This window comes from Eubalaena glacialis, chromosome 17, assembly GCF_028564815.1.
Source record: "Eubalaena glacialis isolate mEubGla1 chromosome 17, mEubGla1.1.hap2.+ XY, whole genome shotgun sequence".
In the NCBI taxonomy this organism is placed as follows: Eukaryota; Metazoa; Chordata; class Mammalia; order Artiodactyla; family Balaenidae; genus Eubalaena; species Eubalaena glacialis.
In genome coordinates, this window is record NC_083732.1 from 69,891,247 (window position 1) to 69,917,151 (window position 25,905).

The window sequence follows — 25,905 nt, forward strand, 5'->3', positions numbered from 1 at the left end:
TTTAACTTCTAATATGACAAATATAACTAGAATCCATATAAGCAAAGTTCTTGGGGATCCTCAGTAATTTTTAGGAGCACAACAGGGTCCTGGACCAAAATGTTTGAGAACCACTGCTCTAAACCTCTTGGCCTTCTTACTGTTCCTTCCCATGCCAAAAAGAGATCTATTCTAAGGAACTGGCACATGTGGTTATGGAGGCTGAGAAGTCCAAGATCTGGAGACCCAGGAAAGCTGATGGTGTACCTTCCATATACACACTACTGTATGTAAAATAGATAACTAATAAGAACGTACTCTATATAGCACAGGGAACTCTATTTAATACTCTGTAATGACCTATATGGGAATGGAATCTAAAAAAGAGTGGATATATGTGTATGTATAACTGATTCACTTTGATGTACAGCAGAAACTAACAAAACATTGTAAACTATACTCCAATAAAAATTAATTTAAAAAATAAAAATAAGATTTACAGTAAAAAAAAAAAATTCCTGAGAGAACTGTGCATCTCTGGCATGATTTCTTTAAAAATTGTTTTAATATGTTACTTGCTATTTAATAAAGATTAATTTCTGATGTGAAAAGGAAAGTGTGTATGTTTCTGCCTCAAACCCATATTTTTGAAATTTTGCCTCCTTTGAAAATCTCCACCTGACCAAGCTGTCTTTTCCACTATCCCTGCCCACCTCTGCCTGCCTGGTGCCCTCATCTTTGTCACAGGGCACCCTGGCTGCCATCCAACATAATATTTCCCACATTGTATTGAAATTACTTGTTTCTAGGACAACCTGTCCCTTGAGATGAAAATTTCCTTGCAGAGAAGGGACTATTCTATCTCATTTACCTTCATATCTTCATACCTCCAGCACTTAACCTCACTACTCAGCATATAGTAATGATTATATTAAACCTGGTGTTGTAAATACATACCCACCATTTTTTTTTATCACCACCTCATGAAGAAGGGTTTAAATTACTCTTGCATTTCCTTTGGAACATATCAGTCAAATATGGAAGTGGAAACTACAATACTAAAGTAATTAATTATAGCACAATCACTGTTTAGCTGACGCAATTAGAATAAAATTCTCAAAAATGGAATTGCTGAAAGGTTTTTAAAGCAAAATCATCCCCAAATAGCAGGCCAATACCTTTACTTTTAAATACATCTTAACAAAGATCAAACCATAGGAATATACTTTGACAGACAAGGCTTAATTTATCATTGTAAAATTCATATTGCATCAAAGGATTTTTTTTTTAATTTGGTTCATTTTTGCATGAAAATGGTTTGAGGTCAGTAATTTCTAGAAGTTTCTCTCCTTGAGGTGAAAAGCAAGGTCTGGTGCAAACACAGAGCCTAAGCAACCAATTATTCCAACTGGCTGTGTTTCAGCATCAAAAAATAAGTTTGCCTTCCGGGACATAAGTAGATATTAAATCAAATACAAATTTTTCCAGTTTGCACAGAGAAAAACATGCAACTTAAAGCATTAAAGCAGGTGTCATTTGCAAGTACTGTAGGAGAATATTTTCATTTCCTCAAATCCCTAACATCCATGATCCTCCCTCCTACTCCTCAACTCTCTTTGCATGCGTACTTGTGAAATTTCCAATTCCAAGTCTTCTCTAACAAAAGCCTCCCACCCTGCATACTACTAACCTTCTTCCTCTCCTACTTTATGATCCCACCTATTGACAAAGCCTTCTCTAGCTCTTCCTTATAATTGTCTTTGCCATCTGACAGGCATGTTTCTCTTATCACCCCTCCCCCTTTAATAATGGCTTTATTGAAATATATTCATATACTATATACTTCAACCATTTAAAGAGTAAGATTCAATAATTTTTAGTATCTTCAGAATTGTGCAACCATCATCACCATCAGTTCTGAATATTTTCATCACTACAAAGGAAACCCTGCACCCATTAACAGTGACTCATCTCCCCCACTTCCCAACCCAGCCCTAGGCAACCACTAATCAACTTTCTTTATATATATAGATTTGCCTATTCTGGACATTTAATTTAAATGGCCTCTTTCATTTTGCATGATGTTTTCAATGTTCACAATCCTTTTCATTTCTGGAATCTTGGTAGTAATATCTCCTCTTTATATCTTATTTTAGTAATCTGAGTTTTTTCCCCCTTGGTCAATCTAGCTAAAGACTTGTTAAATTTGTTGTTTTCAAAGAACCAAATTTTAATTTTGTTGATTTTCTCTATTGTTTTTCTATTTTCCACTTCATTTATTGATGCTCCAGTCTTTACTATTTCTTTCCTTATGCTTGATTTGGGTTTAGAAGGTGGGATTATTGATATGAGATCTTTCTTCTTTTTTATGTAGACATTTACAGATATAAATTTTCCCCTAAGCAATGTTTAGCTGTATCCCATAAGTTTTGGTATGTGAGCCTCCATTTTCATTCATCTCACAGTATTTTCTAAATTTTGGTTATTTAGGAGTTTGTTAATTTCCACCTATTTGTGATTTTTCCAAATTTCTTTGTGTCTATTGATTTCTAATTTTACTTCACTATGTTCAGAAAACATTGTATGAATTCCATCCCTACAAATTTACTGTGACTGTTTCATGGTTGAACATATGGTCTATCCTGGAAAATGTTACATGTGCACTTGAGAAGAATATGTATTCTGCTTTTGTTGAGTGGAGTATTCCAAGGATGGCCATTAGATCTAGATGGTTTATAGCATTGTTCAAGTCTTTTATTTACTTCCCGATCTTTTGCCTAGTGGCTCCATGCATTATTGAAAGTGGATATTTACATCTCCAGCTATTACCATTGAATTGTCTGTTTCTCCCTTCAGTTCTCCATTTTTGCTTCATGTATCTTGGACCTCTGTTGTTAGGTACATATATAGTTATAACTGTTATACCTTCCTGATGGATTGAGCCCATTATCGTTATAAAATGTCCCTCTCTATCTCTAATAACAGAGACTTTTGTTTTAAAATCTTTTTTGCCTAATATTTGTGTAGCCACTCAGCTTTTTAAATTGACTACAGCTTTTTTATCCTTTGCAGGGTATATTTTTATCCATCCTTTTACTTTCAACCCATTTCTATCTTTGAACCTAAACTGTGTCTCCTATAGGCAGTATATAGTTGGATCTTGGTTTTTATATTTTAATACAGTTTGCCATCTCTGCCTTTTGATTGGTTTGAGTAATGCATTCACATTTAGTTTTGTTATTGATATAGTTGGATGTACATCTGCCATTTTACTTTGTGTTTTCTATATGTCTCATGTCTTTTTTTCCTTCTTTATTCCTCCTTTATGGCTTTCTTTTGCCTTAAGTGTAACATTTTATTTCCTTTAATTGTTTTCTCTATATTTTTATGAGTTATTTTCTTAGTGGTTGCTCTAGGGTTTACCATATACATCTTAACTTATCAAAACCTAGGTTAGATTTATATTAACTTAATTTCAATGAGATGTAGAAACATTACTCTTACACATATCTATTTCCTATTCCCCTTTTTTGTGCTACTGTTGTTATACATATTACATCTATATATATTACAAAACCAACAATATATTGTTTAAAATGTGGCATAATATAATCTTATGTCTATTAAAGAAACGGAGAAATGAAAGAAAGTATTATTTATAGAGTTTGATATAGTAACATTTTTATATACCACTTCTGGTTCTCTTCATTTTTCTCCTGTGGATTCAAATTATGATCTGGTGTCATTTCCTTACTTCAATACAGCTTTATTCTCACCTACTTTCATTGTGCTGTTATGTTTGATGTATTACATTTCTACATGTTTTAGGCCCAACAATTGCTTTTTAAATCAGTTAAGAGTAGAAGGAGGGGAACTATGCATTTATATTGTCTTTTATAATTACACAATTACTTTTACCAGTGTTGTTTTTTCATGAGGGTTTATATTACCATCTGCAGTCACTTGCTTTCAGCCTTAAGAACTCCCTTTATTATTTCTAGTAAGGTGGGTCTGCTAGCAACAAAATCTCTCAGCTTTTATCGAGAACTGTCTTTATTTGCCTTCATTTGTGAAATATAGCTTTGGTGAATGTAAGATTACTGGTTGATAGTTTTTCTCTTCAACACTCCAAATATGTCATTCCACTGCCTTCTTGCCTGCATTGTTTCTGAGAAGTCAGATATTAGTCTTAGTGGGATTCCTTTATATGTGATGAGTCCTTTTTCTCCTGCTGCTTTCAGAATTTTCTCTTTGCCTTTGTATTTCAACATTTTTACTGTGATGTGTCTCTTTGTGGATCTCTTTGTGTTTTTCCTGCTTACAATTTATTGAATTTCTGAGATATGTAGATTGACTTTCATCAAATTTGGGGTGTTGTTTCTAGCCATTATTTCTTTTTTTTTTTTTTTTATGGCTGTGTTGGGTCTTCGTTTCTGTGCGAGGGCTTTCTCTAGTTGTGGCAAGTGGGGGCCACTCTTCATCGCGGTGCGTGGGCCTCTCACTATCGTGGCCTCTCTTGTTGCGGAGCACAGGCTCCAGACGTGCAGGCTCAGTAATTGTGGCTCACTGGCGCAGTTGCTCCGTGGCATGTGGGATCTTCCCAGACCAGGGCTCGAACCCGTGTCCCCTGCATTGGCAGGCAGATTCTCAACCACTGCGCCACCAGGGAAGCCCCCTAGCCATTATTTCTTCTGATGTTATTTTCTGTTCCCTTCTCTCCTCTTCTTCTGGTACTCCCATTATGTGCATGTTTATGCATAATGGTGTTGCACATTTCTCTGAGGCTCTGTTCCTTTTCCTTCATCCTTTTTGTTTTCTGTCCTTTGGATTGCAAAATCTCTATCAATCTAACTTCCACTTCACTGATTCTCTCAAACTTGTTGGTCCCTCTAGTGAATTTTTCATTTCAGTTATACTTTCAACTCCAGAGTTTCCATTTGCTTCTTTTTTATAATTTCTTTCTCTTTATTGATATTCTTTGTTTGATGAGATATTGTCATCAGACCTTCCTTTACTCCTTAAGTATAGTTTCTTTAGTTCTTTGAATATATTTAATGGCTGCTTAGAAGGCTTTGTCTATTAAATTTGAGATCTAGCCCCCTCACAGTTTATATTGACTGCTTTTCTTCTATGTATGGGTCATACTTTCCTGTTTCTTTCCATGTCTTGTCTTTTTTTTTTTTTTTAACGGGACATTTTAGGTAACATATAGCAACAATTCTGGATACTGATTTTTCTCCTCTCCTTCTGGGGCTCCTTGTGTGTGCATGTGCGTGTACTTGTTTGTCTAGTGGCTTGGCTATACTGTTTTAATGAAATCTAATTCTCCTTTCCCACCCCCCCATAATGTGAAGCCTTGGCATGAACACAGGCAACCTGGGATGACAATGGTTTTAGCAGGGCTCTCTTTGACCGTCTTTTCCTCTGATCTCTCTGTTTAGTTGTTTGTCTCTTTTGTACCACACTTGGCTGTTAGGCTCCACTAATTACATGAGATATTGTCCTATTCTTTTTGACAATGCCCTGGGACATAAGCTGCTCCTCAGTTTTATCTAATTAAATTCAGGCATGGGTAGCTTGAGGCGAGTCTTTGAGGCTTTTTTTTCTCAGATCAGGAAGGCTCTTAGAAGCTGTCTCTTTTCCTGATTCTCTCTAACAAACTAGCTGGCCTATGGTTTAACTTGATGCTCTCAGAGCTACCAGCCTCTGTTAATTTCTTACCACCAAGCTTCCATTGTTTTAGAGAATGCCCTTAGGCTTGAACTTCCCCTCACTCTGTTTCAAATAAAGTCAACTCTTTTCAGGGACAGGCTCAGAGCTCTTTGTTCTTATTGGCTGCATCTTCCCCCCTGGGCAAAACCTCTGAACCACTGTTCCAGGTGCTGGACAGTGACTGTGGCCTGCTTCTCTTGGAGTGACACGTCCGCTTTACGAGCAGAGATCTGGGGAGGGGTAGTAGCCACTGGCCTTCTCAGCTTGCCTCTTCTGGCATGGAATCTTCATCCTATGAGTTAGCTGGGGTGGCAATAATTGGTGCTGCATTATTCTCCTACTGCCATGTTTAGGGTAAGCTTCCACCCTTTACTCTGTGGGGGAGGGAGTGGGGAGGAAAGGTTGGGGGACAGAGGTAGCCAAATTTGTGGATGCACTCACCAGGAACTTAGCCTCTGTGACATGAAGTTGGATGGGATTAGAAATGTTGTTGGCCTATTCCTCCTGGTAAAATACTGCATCCCTTGAATGGGAACTGAGGGAATGGGAATTCTGTCTTTTTGGCCACACCGGCCTAGACTAGAGTTTTCTTCAAGCTCAGCTAGTGGGGAGAGAGAGTGAGGGAGAGCGTTATGGTTCAAGTGCCACTGATTCTCACTAGTCTTACATATTTGATAGATTTTGCCGAATAAATATTTCTCCATTTGCTATATGCTCCTAGGACAATTTCCAGAGACTTTAAAAAAAAATAAATTTATTTATTTATTTTTGGCTGCATTGGATCTTCATTGCTGCGCACAAGCTTTCTCTAGTTGTGGCGAGCTGGGGCTACTCTTCGTTGTGGTGCGCGGGCTTCTCGTTGCGGTGGCTTCTCGTGTTGCGGAGCACGGGCTCTGGGCGTGCGGGCTTCAGGAGTTGTGGCTCACGGGCTCTAGAGCGCAGGCTCAGTAGTTGTGGCGCACGGGCTTAGTTGCTCCGCGGCATGTGGGATCTTCCCGGACCAGGGCTCGAACCCGTGTCCGCTGCATTGGCAGGCGGATTCTTAACCACTGCGCCACCAGGGAAGTCCCTCCAGAGACTTTAAACGGTTGTGTTTTTTTATCATTTTCACCAGCTATGGTTGTTTCACTAAAGAATGGGTCTGTAGATCTCTTCATACCTTTCCAGAAGTTTTAGCCCCTTTTTAAAAATAGAATTCTGTAAGCTAACATTATAATTGCCAGTTTTTGTTGTCATTGTTGTTGACTGTTTCATTTTTAAGTTGTAATGATAATTGCTAGTAAGGTAGATGCTATTTTTTCCTGATCAAGTTGACTTGACTCCTCTCAAATAAACTTATATGCAAATCTGAAAACAGAAATGGGGAGAGGGAACCAAGTGGGAATGACGTTTTATAATTTGTCAAGTTAAGAGTACACTTTTTTTTTCTTTTTAGTGTTAAAAGGCAAATACCAAGACTTAAAGTGAATTTATATTTTACAAAAGAAAGCAAGCATGTAGGAACTGGCTACCAAGCTAAGACTCCCAAGTTTTTATTCTGATCCTATTATATTTGAATGTGGGTAAGTCACCATGAATCCACACTTAAATTCCTGCATCTACTACAGGAGAATCTTGTTTTCAACATGGCTTAATTAATTGGAGCCACTTTTGGCAGGGCACATATAGATTAATAAAAATAATTAATCGTTGTAAAAGCTAACATCTGTTGAGTGCATATACCAGGGCTTTACAAAAATTGTTTTAATTGTATTATTTCAATTAATTCTAACAACATTACTATGAGGCAATTTGGATTATTATTATCCCTTTCTTACAGATAAAGCAACTAAGGCACAGAGAGATTAAGTGATTTACCTAAGGTCACACAGCTCATCAGTCAGTGGTGGAGGCTGGATTTGAACCCAGGCAGGCTAGTTTCTAGAACTTTCACTGAACTTTTGTACTATACTGATACCAAAAATGTATACAGTAACCTCCTAAGCGTGGTACTTGAGAATTTTCTTAAAGAGAATTATTCATTCACTCATTCAGCAAACTTACTGAGCATCTACTATAGTCATGAAACTAGATTGTTCAGTTAAGCGTGGAAACAAAATACTGACCTTGTAGGATAAAAGCTGACTCCTCTCTGAATGGAAAATAACTTCATCAAAATCTAAACCTGAGGATTATGTTGTTAAGCGTTAACCAGGAGCTGTGGTTTGGGGAAAGGTCTTAACACTTTAATGAGCATGTACTACAAGCTGGGCACCATGCTAAGCTAAAATGCTTTATATAAGTAATTTCATTTCATTCCTCCCCAAACCATAAGGTAAGTAGTTAAGAGCTCAGGCTCTAAATTCAGCCTTGTGGGGTCTGAATTCCAGTTCCATCAATGACTAGCTATGTAAAGCAGACAAATTATTTAACATATCTGGGCCTCAGTTTCCTCTGAGATAAGAATGGTACTTCCTGTAGCAGTTAGGAATGTATTCAACTTCAAGCAAAGGACTATATGAACATCATGGCTTAAACAAATAACGGTTTATTCTTCTACATAATTGACAATCTGGAATATGGTGAATGCAGATGTTGGTTTAGCTTTTCAACAATGTCAGGGGGCTGGTATCTGTGACTCTTTCAGCCTTTTCTGCAGGAGCACATGATAGCTGCTGCAGTTCTAGACATCACGTCAATGTTTAAGGCAGAAAGAGAGGAGAAGAGGGTATGAGCCATAAGGGTCCTCTTTTTATCAGGAAAGCTGTGACAGAACCCCAGCAGATGGCCAGGACTCTGTCATATACGGCCCCTCGAGCTGAAGTGAAGCTTGAAAAGAAAATAAGTAGGAGACACATTTTCACGCACACAAAATTAAGGTTCTGTAAGCAAGAGGAGAGAACGAACATGACTGGGTGAGCACCTAACCAGTGTTTTACATCACAGAGGCGAGATTCAAAGGCAGCCTTGTGGGCTCCAAAGCCTAAGCAGTAACAATGTAAAGAGTCATTAGGACAACTGGGTAGAGGTCTTTAACCGGTTCCATTGCTCCTGAACTACCTTTTGTACTCTACTTAAGATTCACATTTTTTTTCCCCTTATAGACATGTTAAGGCATGCCTCAGCTGGAGCCCCTGCAGGAATAATTGGAAAAAGAAGTGAAGAAGTAGCCAGCTCTTGCGTTAAGTCTTCTGAAACACCAGGCAATCACCTAAGATGCAGGAGGAGGACATCTGTTTTAACAACAACAACAAAAAACCTCTGTATTTAATAGAAAAATTATCATGAAGCTCGATTGCTTGATTAAGCATGGAAACCAAATACTGACCTTTTAGGATAATAGTTGGCTCCTCCTGGAATGGAAAACAACTGCATGAGAATCAAAACCTGATGTGTGAAGTGTCCCCTCAAAGCAAGATATTCAAAAGATGTTAGAAGTTTTCGCCAGGAAAATAGACATCTCCATTTTTCAGTTAAAAAAAACCTTACCATTACTAATTAAAACCACAATATTTAGAGAATGATGTCTCCCTACCGCATGAAAGGACTTGGTCCCATATTTGCAAGGTGTAAGGGACATGTGAGGTCTGGTGACCTCATATATAACTCTATGCATATAATGACTACGTACAGAGGTGTCTGGAGAGCAGATTTTTAATCAATGCCAGGACAAGCCTGTATTACGTTAATAGAAAATGTAGAACACATGGTTCCAACTCTGTTTGTTCAACCATAAAATGAGCAGAGTATTACTGGCTTTACTTCCTCAGATAGGGTGAAAGAGCAGAAGATAAGTTCCACGGAGACATAAGCTATGTCTGCATAGCACTGACAGCAGTGGTTACTACACTTGGGGAATTCAAGGATTATCAACTTTGACCTTGCCAAGTAGGAACATTAAAACGACAATCATAACAATCTACCAGCCAACCAACAAACCACCTACCACTGTCATCATCATTTCAGAAAAGGACTTTTTAACACAAACAACTAGGATGGACATACTTATCCTCCAAGTAAAAGGAATGAGTTTTATTAAAATTTCACTCCCTCATCCTATTTTTTTAACTTGATATGCACAGATTAACAGTGAAGAGTCATAGGATCTGTCCTGGCATTGTTCTCTCAGTCCTGGATAGACTTCCTGGACACTGGATTTCAAGGGTAAGAGGGTTCTCTGGTATAGGATTACAGGCAGGGCCCAAGAGTTTTAGAAAGTATGCAATTAAAAATCTTCACCAGGAATTTTTAGAGCATATCTGTAATTGGAGAAGAGAACTTGGCAAGGCTTCCCCTACTCCCTTCATAGCCTGCCTTAAAGTACTGAAGGTCCCCAACTTTCAATGGTTCACGCTATGATTTTTTGACTTTATTATGGTGCACAAGTCATATGTGGTCAGTAGAAATCGTACTTCGATTTTTGAATTTTGATCTTTTCTTGGGCTAGTGATATGCAGTATGATACTCTTGTGATACTGGGCAGCAGTAGGGAGCCCCAGCTCAGCCATGTGACCACGAGGGTAAAGAACCCATACGTTTACAACCATTCTGGACCCAAACATTTTGTTTTTCACTTTCAGTTCAGTATTTAATAAATTATATGAGCTATTCAATACTTTATTATAAAATAGGCTTGTGTTAGATGATTTTGCCCAACTGTAGGCTAATATAAGTGTTCTGAGCATGTTTAAGGTAGGCTGGGCTATGAAGTTTAGTAGGTTAAATTCATTTTCTACCTACAATATTTTCAACTTAATGATGGGTTTATTGGGACATAGCCCATAATAAATCGAGGAAGATCTATCTATATCTCAATAGTTGAAGCTGAGACTCCAGGTTCAAGTTTCTATTACTGCTACTTATGTATTTATTTTAACTCTACTACTAGAACCTAGCCACCTTGAAGGCAGGGGCTTTATATTCTCCATGGAATCTCTCACTCAGCAGGCATTCAATGATACCTACTGACTTGGTGTGAGTTTGATGACTGTGGAGTCTGTAAAATTTCTAAAAACGAATCATAGCAGCTGATGAGCATCATTGGGAGCTGGTCTTGGGAAAAAGATGAGTCTCTCCAAAAAGACAAGAAAAAATAGTTTACAGTCAATTGAAAACTTTCATGTTCACGTATCTAACTACAAAATGTCTTAGGCATATGCTCCTAGCATATGCAGATAGTCTGAAGTGGAAATATAAGTCCTTTTTAGAAAGTTCAAATAAAACCGATCAAGGCTGCCTATATTTAAAAATGGAAATAAGGACTTTACAACCTAGATTTCTTACCCAATGTGTAAATTTCCCTATGCATTTACTGTAGAGTGGTAACAGAATAATCACAGGATTTTGGAAACTTTGAGCCAATCTTATCCAGTCTTCTCATTTTTCAAGAAAACTGGACCCAGTAAGGTTGGGTGATATATTTGAGGGCACAACACTAGATATTCCAGTTGGGACATAAAATCCAGGTTTCCTGTTTTCCAGAACCATGATCTCTCCACAATATTATTCACTCTCTGGCTGATGAAATCACCTTCTGCTTTCATAGTCAATTCAATACAATCTGAGCCCATGTGAAGTTCCAACAGTGACTTGCAGTGATACTAGATGGTTAAGGGAGAATAAGCATCATAAACAGGATAGTGACATGACCTACACCCTCAGTGACTCATAATCAAACGGGAAGGACTTCACATAGCCAAGGAACATGTTTTGGGGGTAAAAGTTTATCTTGAGAAATTAAAAATTTTTTTCGAACTTTTTGACCCATCCCATTTGCTGACTCCTTTCCTCTCTCTCTACTATATGCATAACTAACATGGGCATGTTACACAGAACATCTGATACAGGCAACTAGCTGAAAAAACAAAGCCCTCTAGAGCCTACTCCTCAATGTTTGAAAGTAAGAAAATGAAATAATATATTTTATGCAATTCTCCTTTGTACCAAACCCTGCACATCAGCCTATACACTGGCATACAAACTTGCAGCTATCATGCCAATCAAAATAAGAAAGTTACTTAAGTGAATGCCCATCAGTGTTACTCTAATCAGTGTTCCAAACAAATGCCATCATAGTAAAGTACTGAAGGACACACTAGCACCTAATAAACTATGCAAGCACTATATGAGTTATACACACGATGAGAAAGGTGGGAGTGGAAAGACTAGTTCTGAGAGGTGTGATCTTTGAGGCCAGGACTGTCTATCTTATTGACAATATGATCACAGTGTAGTGGGCATTCAAAAATACTTGTATGCACGAGTGAAAGGAAGGAAGGAAGGACGGATGGAAGGGAGGGAGAGAGGAAGTTTGGTTGATTAGAACATGAAAAACCTATGTGTCAGAGGAGGTATTTTAGTGGCGTCTCAATACAAGGTACAACTTCCTTAGTCAGGAAAGCACTGTATAGGAAAGGGGAAAGTATTCCAGGCAGAGATGTCTCTTGCTCATTTACAGCCATGCAAGCTGTACACTGCACTACCCTCCAGAGGGCTGTTCACATGGACCCCAGCAACCCTAAGGAGGAGAAAGAATGGAAAGTTTACTGCCGAGTGCTGTTTGTCACCTACATAGATTTATAGTTCATCAGTTACAATTACTCTGGCTGACTAAATTCTTCTTCAGGAAGACAATTGGGGTAGAGGTAGTGGTAGAAATAGGAGACAGTTTTAGAAATGACAGATCTGGGTTAAAATCTTCATGCTTCTTATTGAGCTGTGTAAACTCAGGGCAAGTTCATTGAGGGCAAAATGTGTCTATCTTGTTCATGAATTTATCTCAGTGCCTAGTACATAGAATGTACTTAACAAATATTGGATGATAAATTTTAATCACATATTATGCATTTAATAACGGTTTCCTCATCCATCTGTAAAATGAGAATACTGCCGCTCATGTCACATGTTACAATGAGTATGAAACAAGAAGACACACAAAAGGTATGTAGCACAGTGCCAGGCTCATGGTAGATGCTTAATGAGTAAGAGCTATTGTTAGAAATTATAAGGCTTTGTTTTGTTTTGTTTTTTATGAATGGAAATTTTTATTCAATTTTAACTAGAGATTTTTAGTAATATTCTCTCCCTTAAGCTGAGAGACAGTAATGAGAGTCTGGAGAAAATATTGATAGCCAGACAGTCCGCAACCCAAGCAGCACCCACTCCAGGGGAGGCATCTGAAGATAGGTAAGAAAGTTCTGACTGTTGCAATGACTGGGCCTGTTATCGGGCTGGGACCAGAGTGTTAAATGTCCAGTAACACGTGGGACAGTCCTTCACAACATACCCCAGCTGCCTAATCGTGCTCCCATTGAGAAGCACAGCGTATTCTCAAGAGGTGATGAAGTCTACTAGTTTCATGTCACCTTTCACTTTAAAACACTACACAGACAACTGTTTGAAAAGTATTGGCAAAGCTCAACTACTGAGCCCGCATGCTGCAACTACTGAAGCCCACACACCGAGAGCCCGTGCGCCTCAACAAGAGAAGCCACCGCAGTGAGAAGTCCGCGCACCGCAACGAAGAGTAGCCCCCGCTCGTCGCAACTACAGAAAGCCTGCGGGCAGCAACGAAGACCCAACACAGCCAAAAAAAAAAAGTATTGGCAGGGCTTCTCTGGTGGCGCAGTGGTTGAGAATCTGCCTGCCAATGCAGGGGACACGGGTTCGAGCCCTGGTCTCGGAAGATCCCACGTGTCGCGGAGCAACTAGGCCCGTGAGCCACAACTACTGAGCCTGCGCGTCTGGAGCCTGTGCTCTGCAACAAGAGAGGCCGCGATAATGAGAGGCCCACGCACCGCGATGAAGAGTGGCCCCCACTTGCCGCAACTAGAGAAAGCCCTCGCACAGAAACGAAGACCCAACACAGCCAAAAATAAATAAATAAAAATTAAAAAAAAAAGTATTGGCAAAGGAATTACATTTATCCCAATTTTATTGTCTCATACACATTAAAAAAACAAATATCAGGCCCTATCAATTATGAAATAAATTCAATTAAAATGTCATATTTTTTTTATGATTGCATGGAGGAATTTCTAGTGAAATGGTAAATAAACAGAAAATGTGACACTAAGTTTATTACAAAGAAAGAAACAAGACTCAGACATAGAGAACAAATTAGTAGTTATCAGCAGATAGAGGGAAGAGGGGAGAGGCAACATAGAGGTAGGGGATTAGGAGGTACAAACTATTATGTATAAAAGTTACAAGGATATATCGTACAACACAGGGAAAATAACCAATATTCTATAATAACTATAAATGGAGTATAACCTTTAAAAATTGTGAATCACTATACTGTACACCTGTAACATATAATATTGTACATTAACTATACTTCAATTAAAAAGAAGTTCAAAAAAAATTATCCACCAAAAAAAAAAAAAGAGTGGCACTAAAAGAAGAGAATGTGTTTGCAAGAAATGTTAAGAAGAAAGGATTTTTATCTTGCCAAAGAAGCAACCACAATTTTTCTTAAAAGAATCAAAGGAAGCAACTTTGAAGAACTCTTATTTTTATCCTTTTATTTATTGTCTCCTTCTGGCCCTGTATCCCACATAGTAAACATCTGTGTCCTGTTAAGATTTCAGTTCCCCTGCTGAGCAAGTCCTGCTGGTCTCAAGCCCTAAGGTTTGCTTATTCTTTTGCAAAGGGGAGGCCAGAGGAACAATGATTTAAAAAGCAAGGCACTGAAGAAGAAGGATAAACAGGTCAAAAGTGTAAGGTCAAAGATCTACAGTAGGGACCTTACAAGTAGGGTGCCTATGTACTCCAAGAAGCATGCAAGAGATCTAAGACTATTTAGAACATCTGCTTATATAGATCTATCTACATACAAATGACATTGAGATTCTCACTTGAATCCTATGTCAGACAATATGTGAGGTATTTCACAACAGCAAGGGGTTGGGGACAGTGGTATCCTCACTCATTCCTGTATTTTGACATATTGCAGTTTATATGTGCCCAGTTAAATGGACTTATGGGTTATATCCTCTGAGTTTAACTAAACCAAACACAACAAAGTAGACAACTGTCTTTCAAAGATTCCTACCAAAAAAAAAAAACCACACTGGATTGAAGACAATACCAATCACATAAGCACAGACAAACAACTGAAAAAGAGCTACACCCATGCTTGTTTCATAGCATGAGCTCTTCCAAAGTCACGTTGCAAGATAAAAACATGGTGACCGATCGTGTAAGTCAGTGCTGTCCAACACAACTTAGTGCGATGATGGAAATTCTCTCGACGGGCGCTGTCCAACATGGTAGTCACTAACATACAATTATTGAACAGTTGAAATGCAGCTAGTGCAACTGAGGAGCTACATTTTTATTTTTCAAATATAATTTAAATTTAAATAGCCACATGTGGCTAGTGGCTACTACATGGACAGTGCTAGTGTAAGAGATAACAACTCTTAGGTTTGAGTCCAAATGCTTTCCCTTACAAGGTGTGACCTTTGGCTTAACGTTTCTATGCCTCAATTTCTTTATCATAATCATAACGTCTATCTCATATGGTTGTTGTTAAGATTAAATTAGTTAATGCATAAAAAGTACTTAGACTAGTGCATAGTACATAGAAAGTTTTTTATTATCCCTAATCAAATCAGAGAAGAAAAAAATAAATTATTAATTTGAAAGATGGAGGGACAAATACTTGTTACTAATGAAACTTGAACAAAGTTTATACTGGGCTTTGAGATATTAAGTAGTTACTACAAGGCTATCACAAATTGCAGGACATATGCAAAAAATTTATTTCATCTTTATCTGATGCTTTCTTGTATACTTTTTGTAATGAACACGGTAGATATTAATACAGCTACATAAACTATATAATTACTTTAAATGTGAATGATATGAATACACTATTGAAAAGACAAAGCTTGTCAGCATGGATTAAAAAAAAAAAACCACCCAGACTGAACTGTTATGTATTACTACATACTTATAAACGAATGTACATACATTTGATATATGCACTTAATTTCTTTTTAAGCTAATGGAGTGAATAACAAAAATATTTGGAGATCACTGGGCTAAACCGAGGAAATACATTTATTTTAGCAAAAAAATAAATAAATGTGGCGTGTATAGGCATTCAATTATTGTGCTTAAGTGACATAGATAATTATTAAGGTAAAAAATAAAAAAATATAAGAATGAAATAATGCCATTTGCAGCAACATGGATGGACCTAGAGATTATCATACTAAGTGAAGTGAGCCAGACAGAGAAAGACAAATATCATATCGTTATGTGGAATGTAAAAAAAAAAAAAAAAAAAAAAAAGACACAAATGAACTTATTTCCAGAAAGAGACTCACAGACACAGAAAACAAACTTATGGTTACCAAAGAGGAAAGGGGGGGTGGGAAATAAATTAGAAGGCTGGGATTAACATATACACACTACTATGTATAAACTAGGTAACCAACAAGGACCTACTACAGAGCACAGGGACCTATACTTAATATTTTGTAACAACCTATAAGGGAAAAGAATCTGAAAAAATATATATGTATAACTGAATTGCTGTGCTGTGTACACCTGAAATTTATACAATATTGTAAATCAACTATACTTCAATAAAAAAATTTTTAATAAAATAAAAAATATAGACCCCTGTTTGCCAAGAAACGTCAAAAGTCACAATACTCCACCAGTGTGATAAACAGAGAAGGATCTCAATAATTAGGCTTTGTTTTATTAAACAGTAAGGATATTTTTAAGTAAAGCCTGATTATTCAATGACAATAAATTTTCTAGAATAATTGGTTGAGAAAACCCTATTTTGGTGATAAAATAGTCAACACAGTATAAATACCAGGGTAACATTGAAAATCATACCTATGGAATAGAATTTTCCAAAATTCTAACAGGAAAAAGGTCCACAGTCCAGTAAGTTTGGGAAAATGTGTTAAACATGTTTCTTTACTACAAGAATTCTTGGAACTGAGACTCAGAACCAGAAAGTCCTCATTTTCTTACAGCATCTTAATTGGAAACTTTAAAATTCTTTTTTTTTTTTTTTTTTTAAAGCTAGCTCCTCAGCCTTTTCTTCTCTTCTTTAGAAGAAACTATTTTAATATTTCTCCTCATAAGTTTCACAATTTTCAACCTTTGGGTCTTTATCCTTTGACCTCTCTTCAAATATTCCTCCATTAAGTACATACATTTTCTTCTAAAATCATGAGGTGAGGAAAATGAATTTTTATATCTCTTCATGAAGTGAATAATTAAGGTTACAGAAATGATCAAAATACACTCATAGCTTAGGATTACAATTGCATTAGTAAATTTTCCCTCTTAGCAAGTATTCCTATCTATCCTTCACCCGGTTACCCCTATTGTTAGCATCCTACATTGCCACCGAACATTGGTCAAAGCTAAGAAATCATCATTGGTACATTAACAAAACTCCAGAATGTATTTAGATTTGACTAGCTTTTTCACTAATGTCCTTTTTCTGTTGCAGGATCCAATCCAGGAAAACCCATTATACTGTTGTCATACCTCCTTAGTCTTCTCTGATCTGTGACAGTCTCTCACATAACTGTTTTTGACAATTCCAATCGTTTTGAGGAATAATAATCAAGTATTTTGTAGTGTGGCCCTCAGTTTGGGTTTGTCTGATTGTTTTCCTCACGATTAGACTGGGTAGACTAGGATTGTGGGCTTTTATACCCACAGAGAAGTGTATCTACAGAGGTACCCTTCTCATCACATCAGAACATGATGTGGACATGACTTATCACTGGTGATGTTTACCATGATCACTTGGTTAAGGCAGTGTCTGCCACCTTTCTTTGCTGTAAAGCTACTATTGTCCCCTTTCCATACTCTATTCTTTAGAAGTGAGTCAGTAAGTCCAGTCCAGTCCTCAAGCGCTGGGGTGCTAGAGGTCAAGAACTTTGAAAGACAGTTCTGCTTGGGCTGGAGCACATTTGACATGAAAAGTTGCATTTATTTATAGTAAGTTGGAAACAGAAGAAATGAGTCAGGAGAAGAGGATGGGAAAACTAAGAAGCTTTCCAGCTATTTACCAGACAAGGATTTCAATGATTTTGATCAAAATGTCTTTTTAAGGAGTTTACAAGGCTTGTGTAGTAAAGTAGCTTTTCCATTCTCTCCTTAAGAATCATCCAAAAGAACATAAAACAAAAATTGTAAACTTCAACTTCTAAGAAATTAGAAACGCAAACCCACAACACATGAGGAAGGGCTATCAAATGCAGAGTGAAGATGTTGAGGAAAGATGCCCATCCCTGCAGCTCTCAGGCAAACTTAGCAAGAAAAAGAAGTCAGACAAAAGAAGAAATCCGAAAATTAAATTCACAAACATTAGAAAAGAGGTAATAAAATTACTCATCATTTATAGATGTGATTATTTTCAAGTAAAACCCAAGAAACGCATTTAAAATATTGAGACTTTAGTAACGTGGCTGTGATGGTTAATTTTACATGTCAACTTGACTAGGTCAAGAGATGTGCGAATAGCTGGTTAAACATCATTTCTGGTTGTGTCTGGAGGGTGTTTCAGGAAGAGATTAGCATTGGCATTGCTGGACTAAGTAAAGCAGAAGGCCCTTCCCAACGTGGGTGGGCAATCGTCCAGTCGCTGAGGGCCTGAACAGAACGAAAAGGTGGAGGAAGGTTAAGTCCCCTCTCCGCCTGACTGTGTGAAGGCTGGGACACTGATCTTCCTCTGCCCTCGCAGTCTTGGTTCTTAGGCCTTCAGACTGGACCGGACTCTACACTGTGGACTCTGTTGCTCTCAGGCCTTTGCACTACACCACCAGCTTTCCTGGGTCTCTAGCTTGCAGGTGACAGATTGTAGAACTTCTCAGCTTCCATAATCATCTGAGTCAATACTTTTTAACAAATATATATTACGTTTCTCTGGAATTGATGAATACAGTAACAAAAGCACAAAATTACCATAAAGGACTAGATAACCTTATAATGAAAAGACATCATTTATAGAATACTAAATGAAAAAAAAATAAGCTACTTTATAAAACTAAAAAGAAATATATTGATAGTTACACTGACATCCCTAATAAGAATAATCAACACCAAGATATCAATTCTAAGTTAACTCCTGACTTAACACACAGCCAATATCAACCTACAGATACAATTTCAGGGAAAGGCTAGAAAGACTGATTCTAATATTAATATAGAAAGATAAATCCACAAAAAAAGGCAAAATAACAGGAGTGGAAAATCAATTAGTGGAAGCCAGGGGTTGGGTGTTGGGGGAGTTGACTACGAAAGAGCAACATGAGGGAGTTTTGGAGTGATGGACTGTGCTTGCTGGATACACAAGTTCAAGAATTTGTCAAAATCCAGAGAAATGTACATCACAAGGAATAAGTTCTACTGTATATAAATAAGTCTGCCAGAAAAAGAATATAACCCACAAGAATAGCCAAAAAGTTCTGTAAGAGAAAAGTAATGAGGAGAAACTAGCTCTACCATATCAAAACATATCATAGTGCTACAATAATTTAAACAGTGTGGTACTGGCAGATGAGTAGGCAGATCCATGAAACCGACTACGAAGTCCAGAAATGAACCCAAATATATAAGGGAATTTAGTATATAACACTTGCAGTCAAGAGAGAAAAGATGGAGTTTTAAACACACTGGGTAGCATCTTGGAAGGAAAAAAAACCGTTGGATCCTTACCTCCTACCTTCTATCAAAATAAATTCCAGATGGATTCTAGTTAAAGGATATAAATCCCAAACATAAAACTTTAAAATCAATAGAAAAAAAAGGGAGAATTATTTTATAATCATGGAATAAGAAAAACCTTTGTTGGTATGACACAAAATGTGGTAGTCAGAAATGACTATTAAAAAACTACATAAAACTATATAAAAATAAAAAATTTCTGCAAGTATCATTTGTTAAAAAAATGCATACACTGTATAGATATATGTATAGACTAGATCTACACATGTAATACTGGCAACAGTGACTACCTCTGGGGGAGGAGACTGAGGAAACTAACACTAGAGCTTGTATTACTTACATGTAGTTACCTACAAAAATATGAATATTTTTCATTGTTTACTTCTATGCATCAACTTAAATAACTGAAAGCTCCCCATAAAAAAATGTTCCTCGTAAGAAACACCCAATATAAATATCCAATTTAGAAATACCATGCATAACATACAGTTCCTAGTACAATGCTTGATATACAAGAGCTGCTTAAATTATGTAGGTAGCTATTATTCGTCACTGTCTTCAGACAATACGTAATTATCTTGAAATTCATCCTTACTATTTTCAAAGTTGAGAATTCTAGAGATGGTATCACTAAACACTGTAATAAAAAATATTCCTTTTTCCAGAAATAATTTCAGTTGGCCAACACTCAGTTAATGGGAATATTTAAATAACTGCCATTTAGGCTCTTCAACATCTGATCACACACCCTTTGCACTTACACTCTCGGCCAACTGCACTGCTTTACAATTCCTGACTATGTCCTTGCTTTCCTCCATACTGTTGAAAATACTGTTTCTTCTGCTGAGAGAACTTTACCCCATCTGCCTACTGAAATCACTCTTCCTAACAGGGCCAGCTCAAATCCTGCTTATCCACAAAGCTCGCCTCAAACTTTGTGAACAGGTGTATTCCATACACACACAAAGAGAAAGGCAACAAAAGATGTAAGAAAATACAAAGGCAAAATGATCAATTTAAAAAGTTATTTATTAAACAAGTATATTCAAAAGTCCAACGTTACTGGATCCCTTTGAAACATCTATTCTGGGAAGAAGTATTTTGTCCAACTTTCTAATGATAAGGGAAATGATAAAAATAGAACAGGTATGAGTAACATTTTAAAACAGACAAACAATAAAGCACATGGTAAATTTAGAAATAAAAATAAAAACACACAAACATACAAACTATTGAAGTATGAAACCAAAACATTTCATATGTTTTTAAATGCTTCTGGTATACTCACATGAGAGCCAAACTGTCTATGTCCAAGTTAATAAACAGTATATAAACACCTTTTTAAGGTACCATACTTAGAGAAATAATTTTAGAATATGTATTGGGCATATAAATTGCCCACATTTGGCAAACATATTCTACATATGAATGTATTCACTCATACTTAGTGAAAAAAGGAACTTAAAATTTAAACATCTTGATTTGAGAACTGTGGATTTGATAGTTCTGTTAAATTCCAACATCATAATCACCAAATGTGCTATCAAAAAAGTTATTCAAATTTCTTTTTAAAGCTGCTTCTGAAAATTTCAGTATTTTAGGGCAAAAGAAAACAGCATGTATTCTTGCTTATGAATTCTGATGCTTAGTTTCTATGGTTAACACGCAAAAAAATATGTAATAGAGAAGATTCCTATAGAAAAGCCTCTTTCAGTAGTTCCAAATGGTGTTATACAATATTTCACTGGAAATAGTGGTTTTACCACAGATTTGGCTGTAGCTTCTGTTTAAAACATAACTTTGCCCCATAACATCCATCAAAGGCTTTAAAACATAATTGACTTTGGCAGTACACATGGAGATCATGATGTGAATGGGGACTGCCAGTGGATATGAGGGCCTTATGAAAGGGTTTGCTGTGTGTGTGTGTGTGCGCGCGTGTGTGTGTATTTTAAGGAGGAAACAGGATGAAATGGTTTACTCAGAACTATAAAACACATTTTCCTAATTAGATTTCAATTGTATAAATAATGTAAATCAAATGTTTAGAACTTGAATCTCTATGGGAGGCAACTATTTTTTTTTTCCTTTTATCATTCTTTATAGCGGACAAAGCTTTAGTTACATGTATTCTTCTGAACACTGAGGAAAAGGTCTCCTTTGTCCCCTTCTCAGTCTGAAAGAGAAGGAGAACGAATAGACCTGCCACTGGCGGGGCTGGAAAAAGTGAAAGGCTCCTTGTCCTTTTCTTTACTCTCGTGCTTGTGCTTGTGCTTGTGCTTGTGTTTGTGCTTCTTCTTCTTTTTCTTGTGCTCGTGGTGATGGTGGTGATGGTGGTCGCTGTGTTTGGAGGACGTAGATTCTTTAGTAAATACTGAGAGTGGAGCTGCTGCAACTGGATGCATACTCATCTCCAAAGGTGATTGTTCTTTACCTTCAAGATTAAAAACACCCAAATGAATTCCTGTTAATAACAAGGAAAGTGAAACGAAAGTAAGAGGGAGTTGGTGACAGTACAGAAGAGACAATGGATTCCCAAGTGTTTATCACTTCCATGAAAAAAATTAGGAATGGGAGAAGTATCCAAGTAAGACATCCAATTAGTTACACAAAGGTAAGTTTTCAGCATTGTGACCAGGAAGTGAATATTTCAATCCCTTGCAGTCTATACAGATTATGACATATACCAGTGTTTTATCCAACCATCTTCTAAAAATTAATATTCAATATTTTAAAGTACTATGAAGTGACAATGACTAGATGTGTGTGTTATAGATTAAGACTGACATTGGTCAATGAAAACATAGCTCCTTAACCACAGTTCTGCTCTATGGTATTCGGGTGGGGGGGAGATTAGCACTACAGGCATAGTTCGTTTCATTGCACTTTGCAGATACTGCGCGTTTTACAAATGAAGGATTGTGGCAACCCTGCCTCGAGCAAGTCTATTGGAACCATTTTTCCACCTGCATTTGCTCACCTCTAGTCACTCTGTCACATTTTGGTAATTTTTGCAATATTTCAAAATATTTCCACCAGCAAAAAGATTATGACTTGCTGAAGGTTCAGATGATGGTTAGCATTTTTTAACTGAGGTATGTACATTTTTTTAGACACAACGCTATTGCACACTTAGTAGACTACAGTATAGTATAAATATAACTTAGATGCAATGGCAAACCAAAAACTTCAGCATGTATTTTATCTCACCTAGAAATGGATCAAATGTCTTTGAAGGTTCTTTCCATTTCCAATGTTCTATCAGCCTAGGAATCTATAATAGTGAGTAGTTCTCAGACTCTAGGGTACAGGAATTTCTTGCTGCCTCCATACCCTACAATTCTTGGGCCATACCCAGAGAATTCTCTCTCTGTACTACTCTAGGTTAATGGCACTGCTTTACATGCAGCCAACTAAGAAAAAAATTTAAGAATCATCTCAGGTGCCCTCCCTTCCAGATCTAGCTGCTTACCAAATCTTGTTTATTCTTACTTACAGGAATCTCTTTAATTTGCCTCTCTATCCCGCCTGCAACTGTACTAATTCAGACCACCTCATCTCATTTGGATCACAGTACTAGTCTCCTATTAACTGGTTTCTCTGCCTGAAGTGTCTTAACACTTGAATCCACACTTTACATAGCTGCACAGCAGTGGTTCTCAACCAGGGGCAACTTTTCTCCCCAGGGGTTGTTTGACAATGTCTGGAGACGTTTTTGTTGTCACGATTAGGGTGGGATGGGGGGAGGAAGTGTTAGCCTGACTGTGGGTAGAGGCTAGGGATGCTGCCAAACATTCAACACACAGGACAGCCCCCTAGAGCAAAGAATTCTCATGGCCAAAAATGTCAACAGTGTTGAAGTTCAGAGGCCCTGCTGCATAGTTATCTTCCTAAAAACAAAGCTGATCATGGTTATTTGTTTAAAAACTCAGGTAGTTCTACTGGCAGAACAAAATCCTTAGACTTCAGTGCAGCAATTTCTGAAAAAATACATATTTTTTATTCAGAGTAGTCAAAAAAACAAGCTTTTCACTAAAATGGACTTTAATGCAGTTGTTTCTTTTCCTTTTTAAAACGTAAATTCTCAGTGCTGATTTTGATCCAATCCGGCCCCAAGCCATGTTTTTACCAAAACAAGCATCACCATAGAAGTTTTCTAAAAATCACTTTCACCACGAATTTTAAGGACAGTTTACAATCTGTCTTGAATTTATCTTATCTTCCACTATTCCTTTCTATATATTCCAGACTAGCCCTTTCGTAACTCTGTGTATTTGTAAGTGCTACTCCTATGCTTGGAATGCCCTTCCCTTATTTCTTGTCTGACTTGCACATTCATTTACAAATATCGGGAACTACATGGGAACTGGGAAAATAGGGATAAACTGGACAAATCTCAGTTCTCCTGGAGCTTACAAAGTAGCAAAGAAGAACGAAATTGAATAAGTACTCCTGACTAATAAAAAGACAAAACACAGAGTGAAACAGGAGCACAACAGGAGACTTAAATTAGTGGGGCAGTGGGAATCAAAGACAAACTTCTCCAAGGAAGTTATGTTTAAACTGTAACCTAAAGGAGGAGAAAGGAAAAGAAAAAAACATTTTAGGTTCTTATTAATTTAAAACAGCTTAAATGTCATTTTTGAGGGAAGTTTTCCCCAAACTGCCCAAAAAGAATTAGTTCCCACAACATAATACAGACGAGGAAATTAAGACACAGAGAAATTACGTGACTTGCCCAAGGTGGTACTGGCAAATCTGAGCTACGAAACCAAAGAGCCTGAACTCCAGAGTCTGTGCCCACAAGCACCCTGCTCATCTGCACATGGCGTGGTGCACACTGTCGCACATCTTTTTATCTTGGGGTCTCTTTCATTAGACTCATAGCTCCTTAAGGATAGGGCATCGTCTTTGTATCCCAGTGTACTGCACAGCGTCTAGCATCCTCATACCTCCACCTCCCCAAAACTAGCTAAATGAATGAATTAATACAACAGAATTATGCAATTGTTGTGTTTCTTTTTAAATAGGATGTCAGGTGAACTTAGTCAAACTAAATGCATTTTGAAGGTCACTGATTTTGAAGAGAGAGGAATAAAGTACAGAAACTATTATAGACCATTCATTAAACTGGTATGGACTACTGTACCTTCTTTGTGTCGGGCACTGTTCCAATATTTTAGAACAAGCGAATGTGTTAAAGTTCCTGTTCGCAAGAATTATTCACATTTTACTACCACAAAATTACATTTTTTATATTCATGATTTTTTGGTAAAGCTAACACTAACAGTAATGTAAAAAAAAAAAAAAGAGAGAGATTATATATATAAGCTAGTTTGGGAACTCTGTATCTTTTGCAATAATTGGTGCCCAGATATTCTTCAGAAAAAGAAAAAATTTGAGAGATATCTGATTTATAGTTAAGTTAAATATGCCACTATATAATTTTAATTTATATTTTAAATGAACTATAAAAATATATTCTCGATTCTATACATATGGGAATATAGGTCCCTACCTAACAGAGTATAGCCAAGTGACAAGGAGAAGTAATAGAGCTTCATAAACAAATTCCTTTAACTCCTATCTCATTATTTAGTCAGTCTACATCAACAGACTTTGCAGCTTTCCAATTGGCTGTCTGCACTATTGGGAGTCTGAGGTCCTTTTCTACACTGAGAGAAGTTTCATCATCTAATCCTGAACACCTACTTGGATTGCAGAAAAGCCAACGATTATACTAGAAACTGTACTTCCCAGTAGAGGCAACTGCCAAGTATACAACTGAGTGTACTCTTTTCCAAGGAATACTAATAGCCACTTCAAAAGTAAATTCAATCTCTTGTCTAGCGGTCTTACACTTTGCATTCAAGATATACCAATTAGAATTATTGCATTTCTCTTGATTTGTATGAAGTCTATTAAGAAGACAATGGATTAGCTAGATCCAAGGATAAAGGTGTTAGAAACCAGGACTCCTAGGACAAATGGCTGATTCCAGGTCTGGCTAGAATATTTACAAGATGAGCCTGAAACATCTGGTATAATAGTAGAAAGGAAGTTTAAAGCCTTCTCAAGAACTCAAGAGTCAACAGGGTCTCACTAATCATAGTTGGGAAAATCTGAATATTGCTAAAGACAGTAACTGTGATGGACTAGAACTGATTGATCACCACTGGAGGACGCTAGCCAACTTATTATTTTGAAAATTATTAAATACATAGAGAGAATCAAGTCTTTATCTTTCTTTTGCTATATGATCTACACCAATGGCTAACAGCAGGTGAGGGGGAAGTTAGCTTTATAGAAATAATCAGCTTATAAATAAAAACAGAAAGATGAATTAGAATATCACCATCTTGTAACCCTTAATGAATTAATGGATCCAGGCCTTGAACACCTTAGTGGCTAACCTCATGAAAGAGTCAACCAGACATTGTATGCTTCTAGATGGAAGAACACAATACCATCTATAAACCTGAATCCAATTAAGTTTCTAGATATAATTACAAATTTAAAGG

General features: G+C 37.1%; 1 protein-coding gene across 5 annotated transcripts in view; it reads right to left on the reverse strand.

Moving 5' to 3' along the window:
- Positions 1–20,879: 20,879 nt before the first annotated feature.
- TAF2 (TATA-box binding protein associated factor 2) overlaps positions 20,880–25,905 on the reverse strand; it is an 81,241-nt gene continuing 76,215 nt past the window's right edge. For 2 of the 5 annotated variants that reach the window (XM_061171692.1, XM_061171690.1), the window contains one exon: positions 20,880–21,817. In XM_061171692.1, coding sequence (XP_061027675.1) covers positions 21,555–21,817 — 263 coding nt within the window. In that variant the 3' untranslated portion in view covers positions 20,880–21,554. Of the gene's footprint in view, positions 21,848–25,905 lie in introns of all 5 variants that reach the window. The other 3 variants (XM_061171691.1, XM_061171689.1, XM_061171693.1) reach the window with 2 other exon arrangements.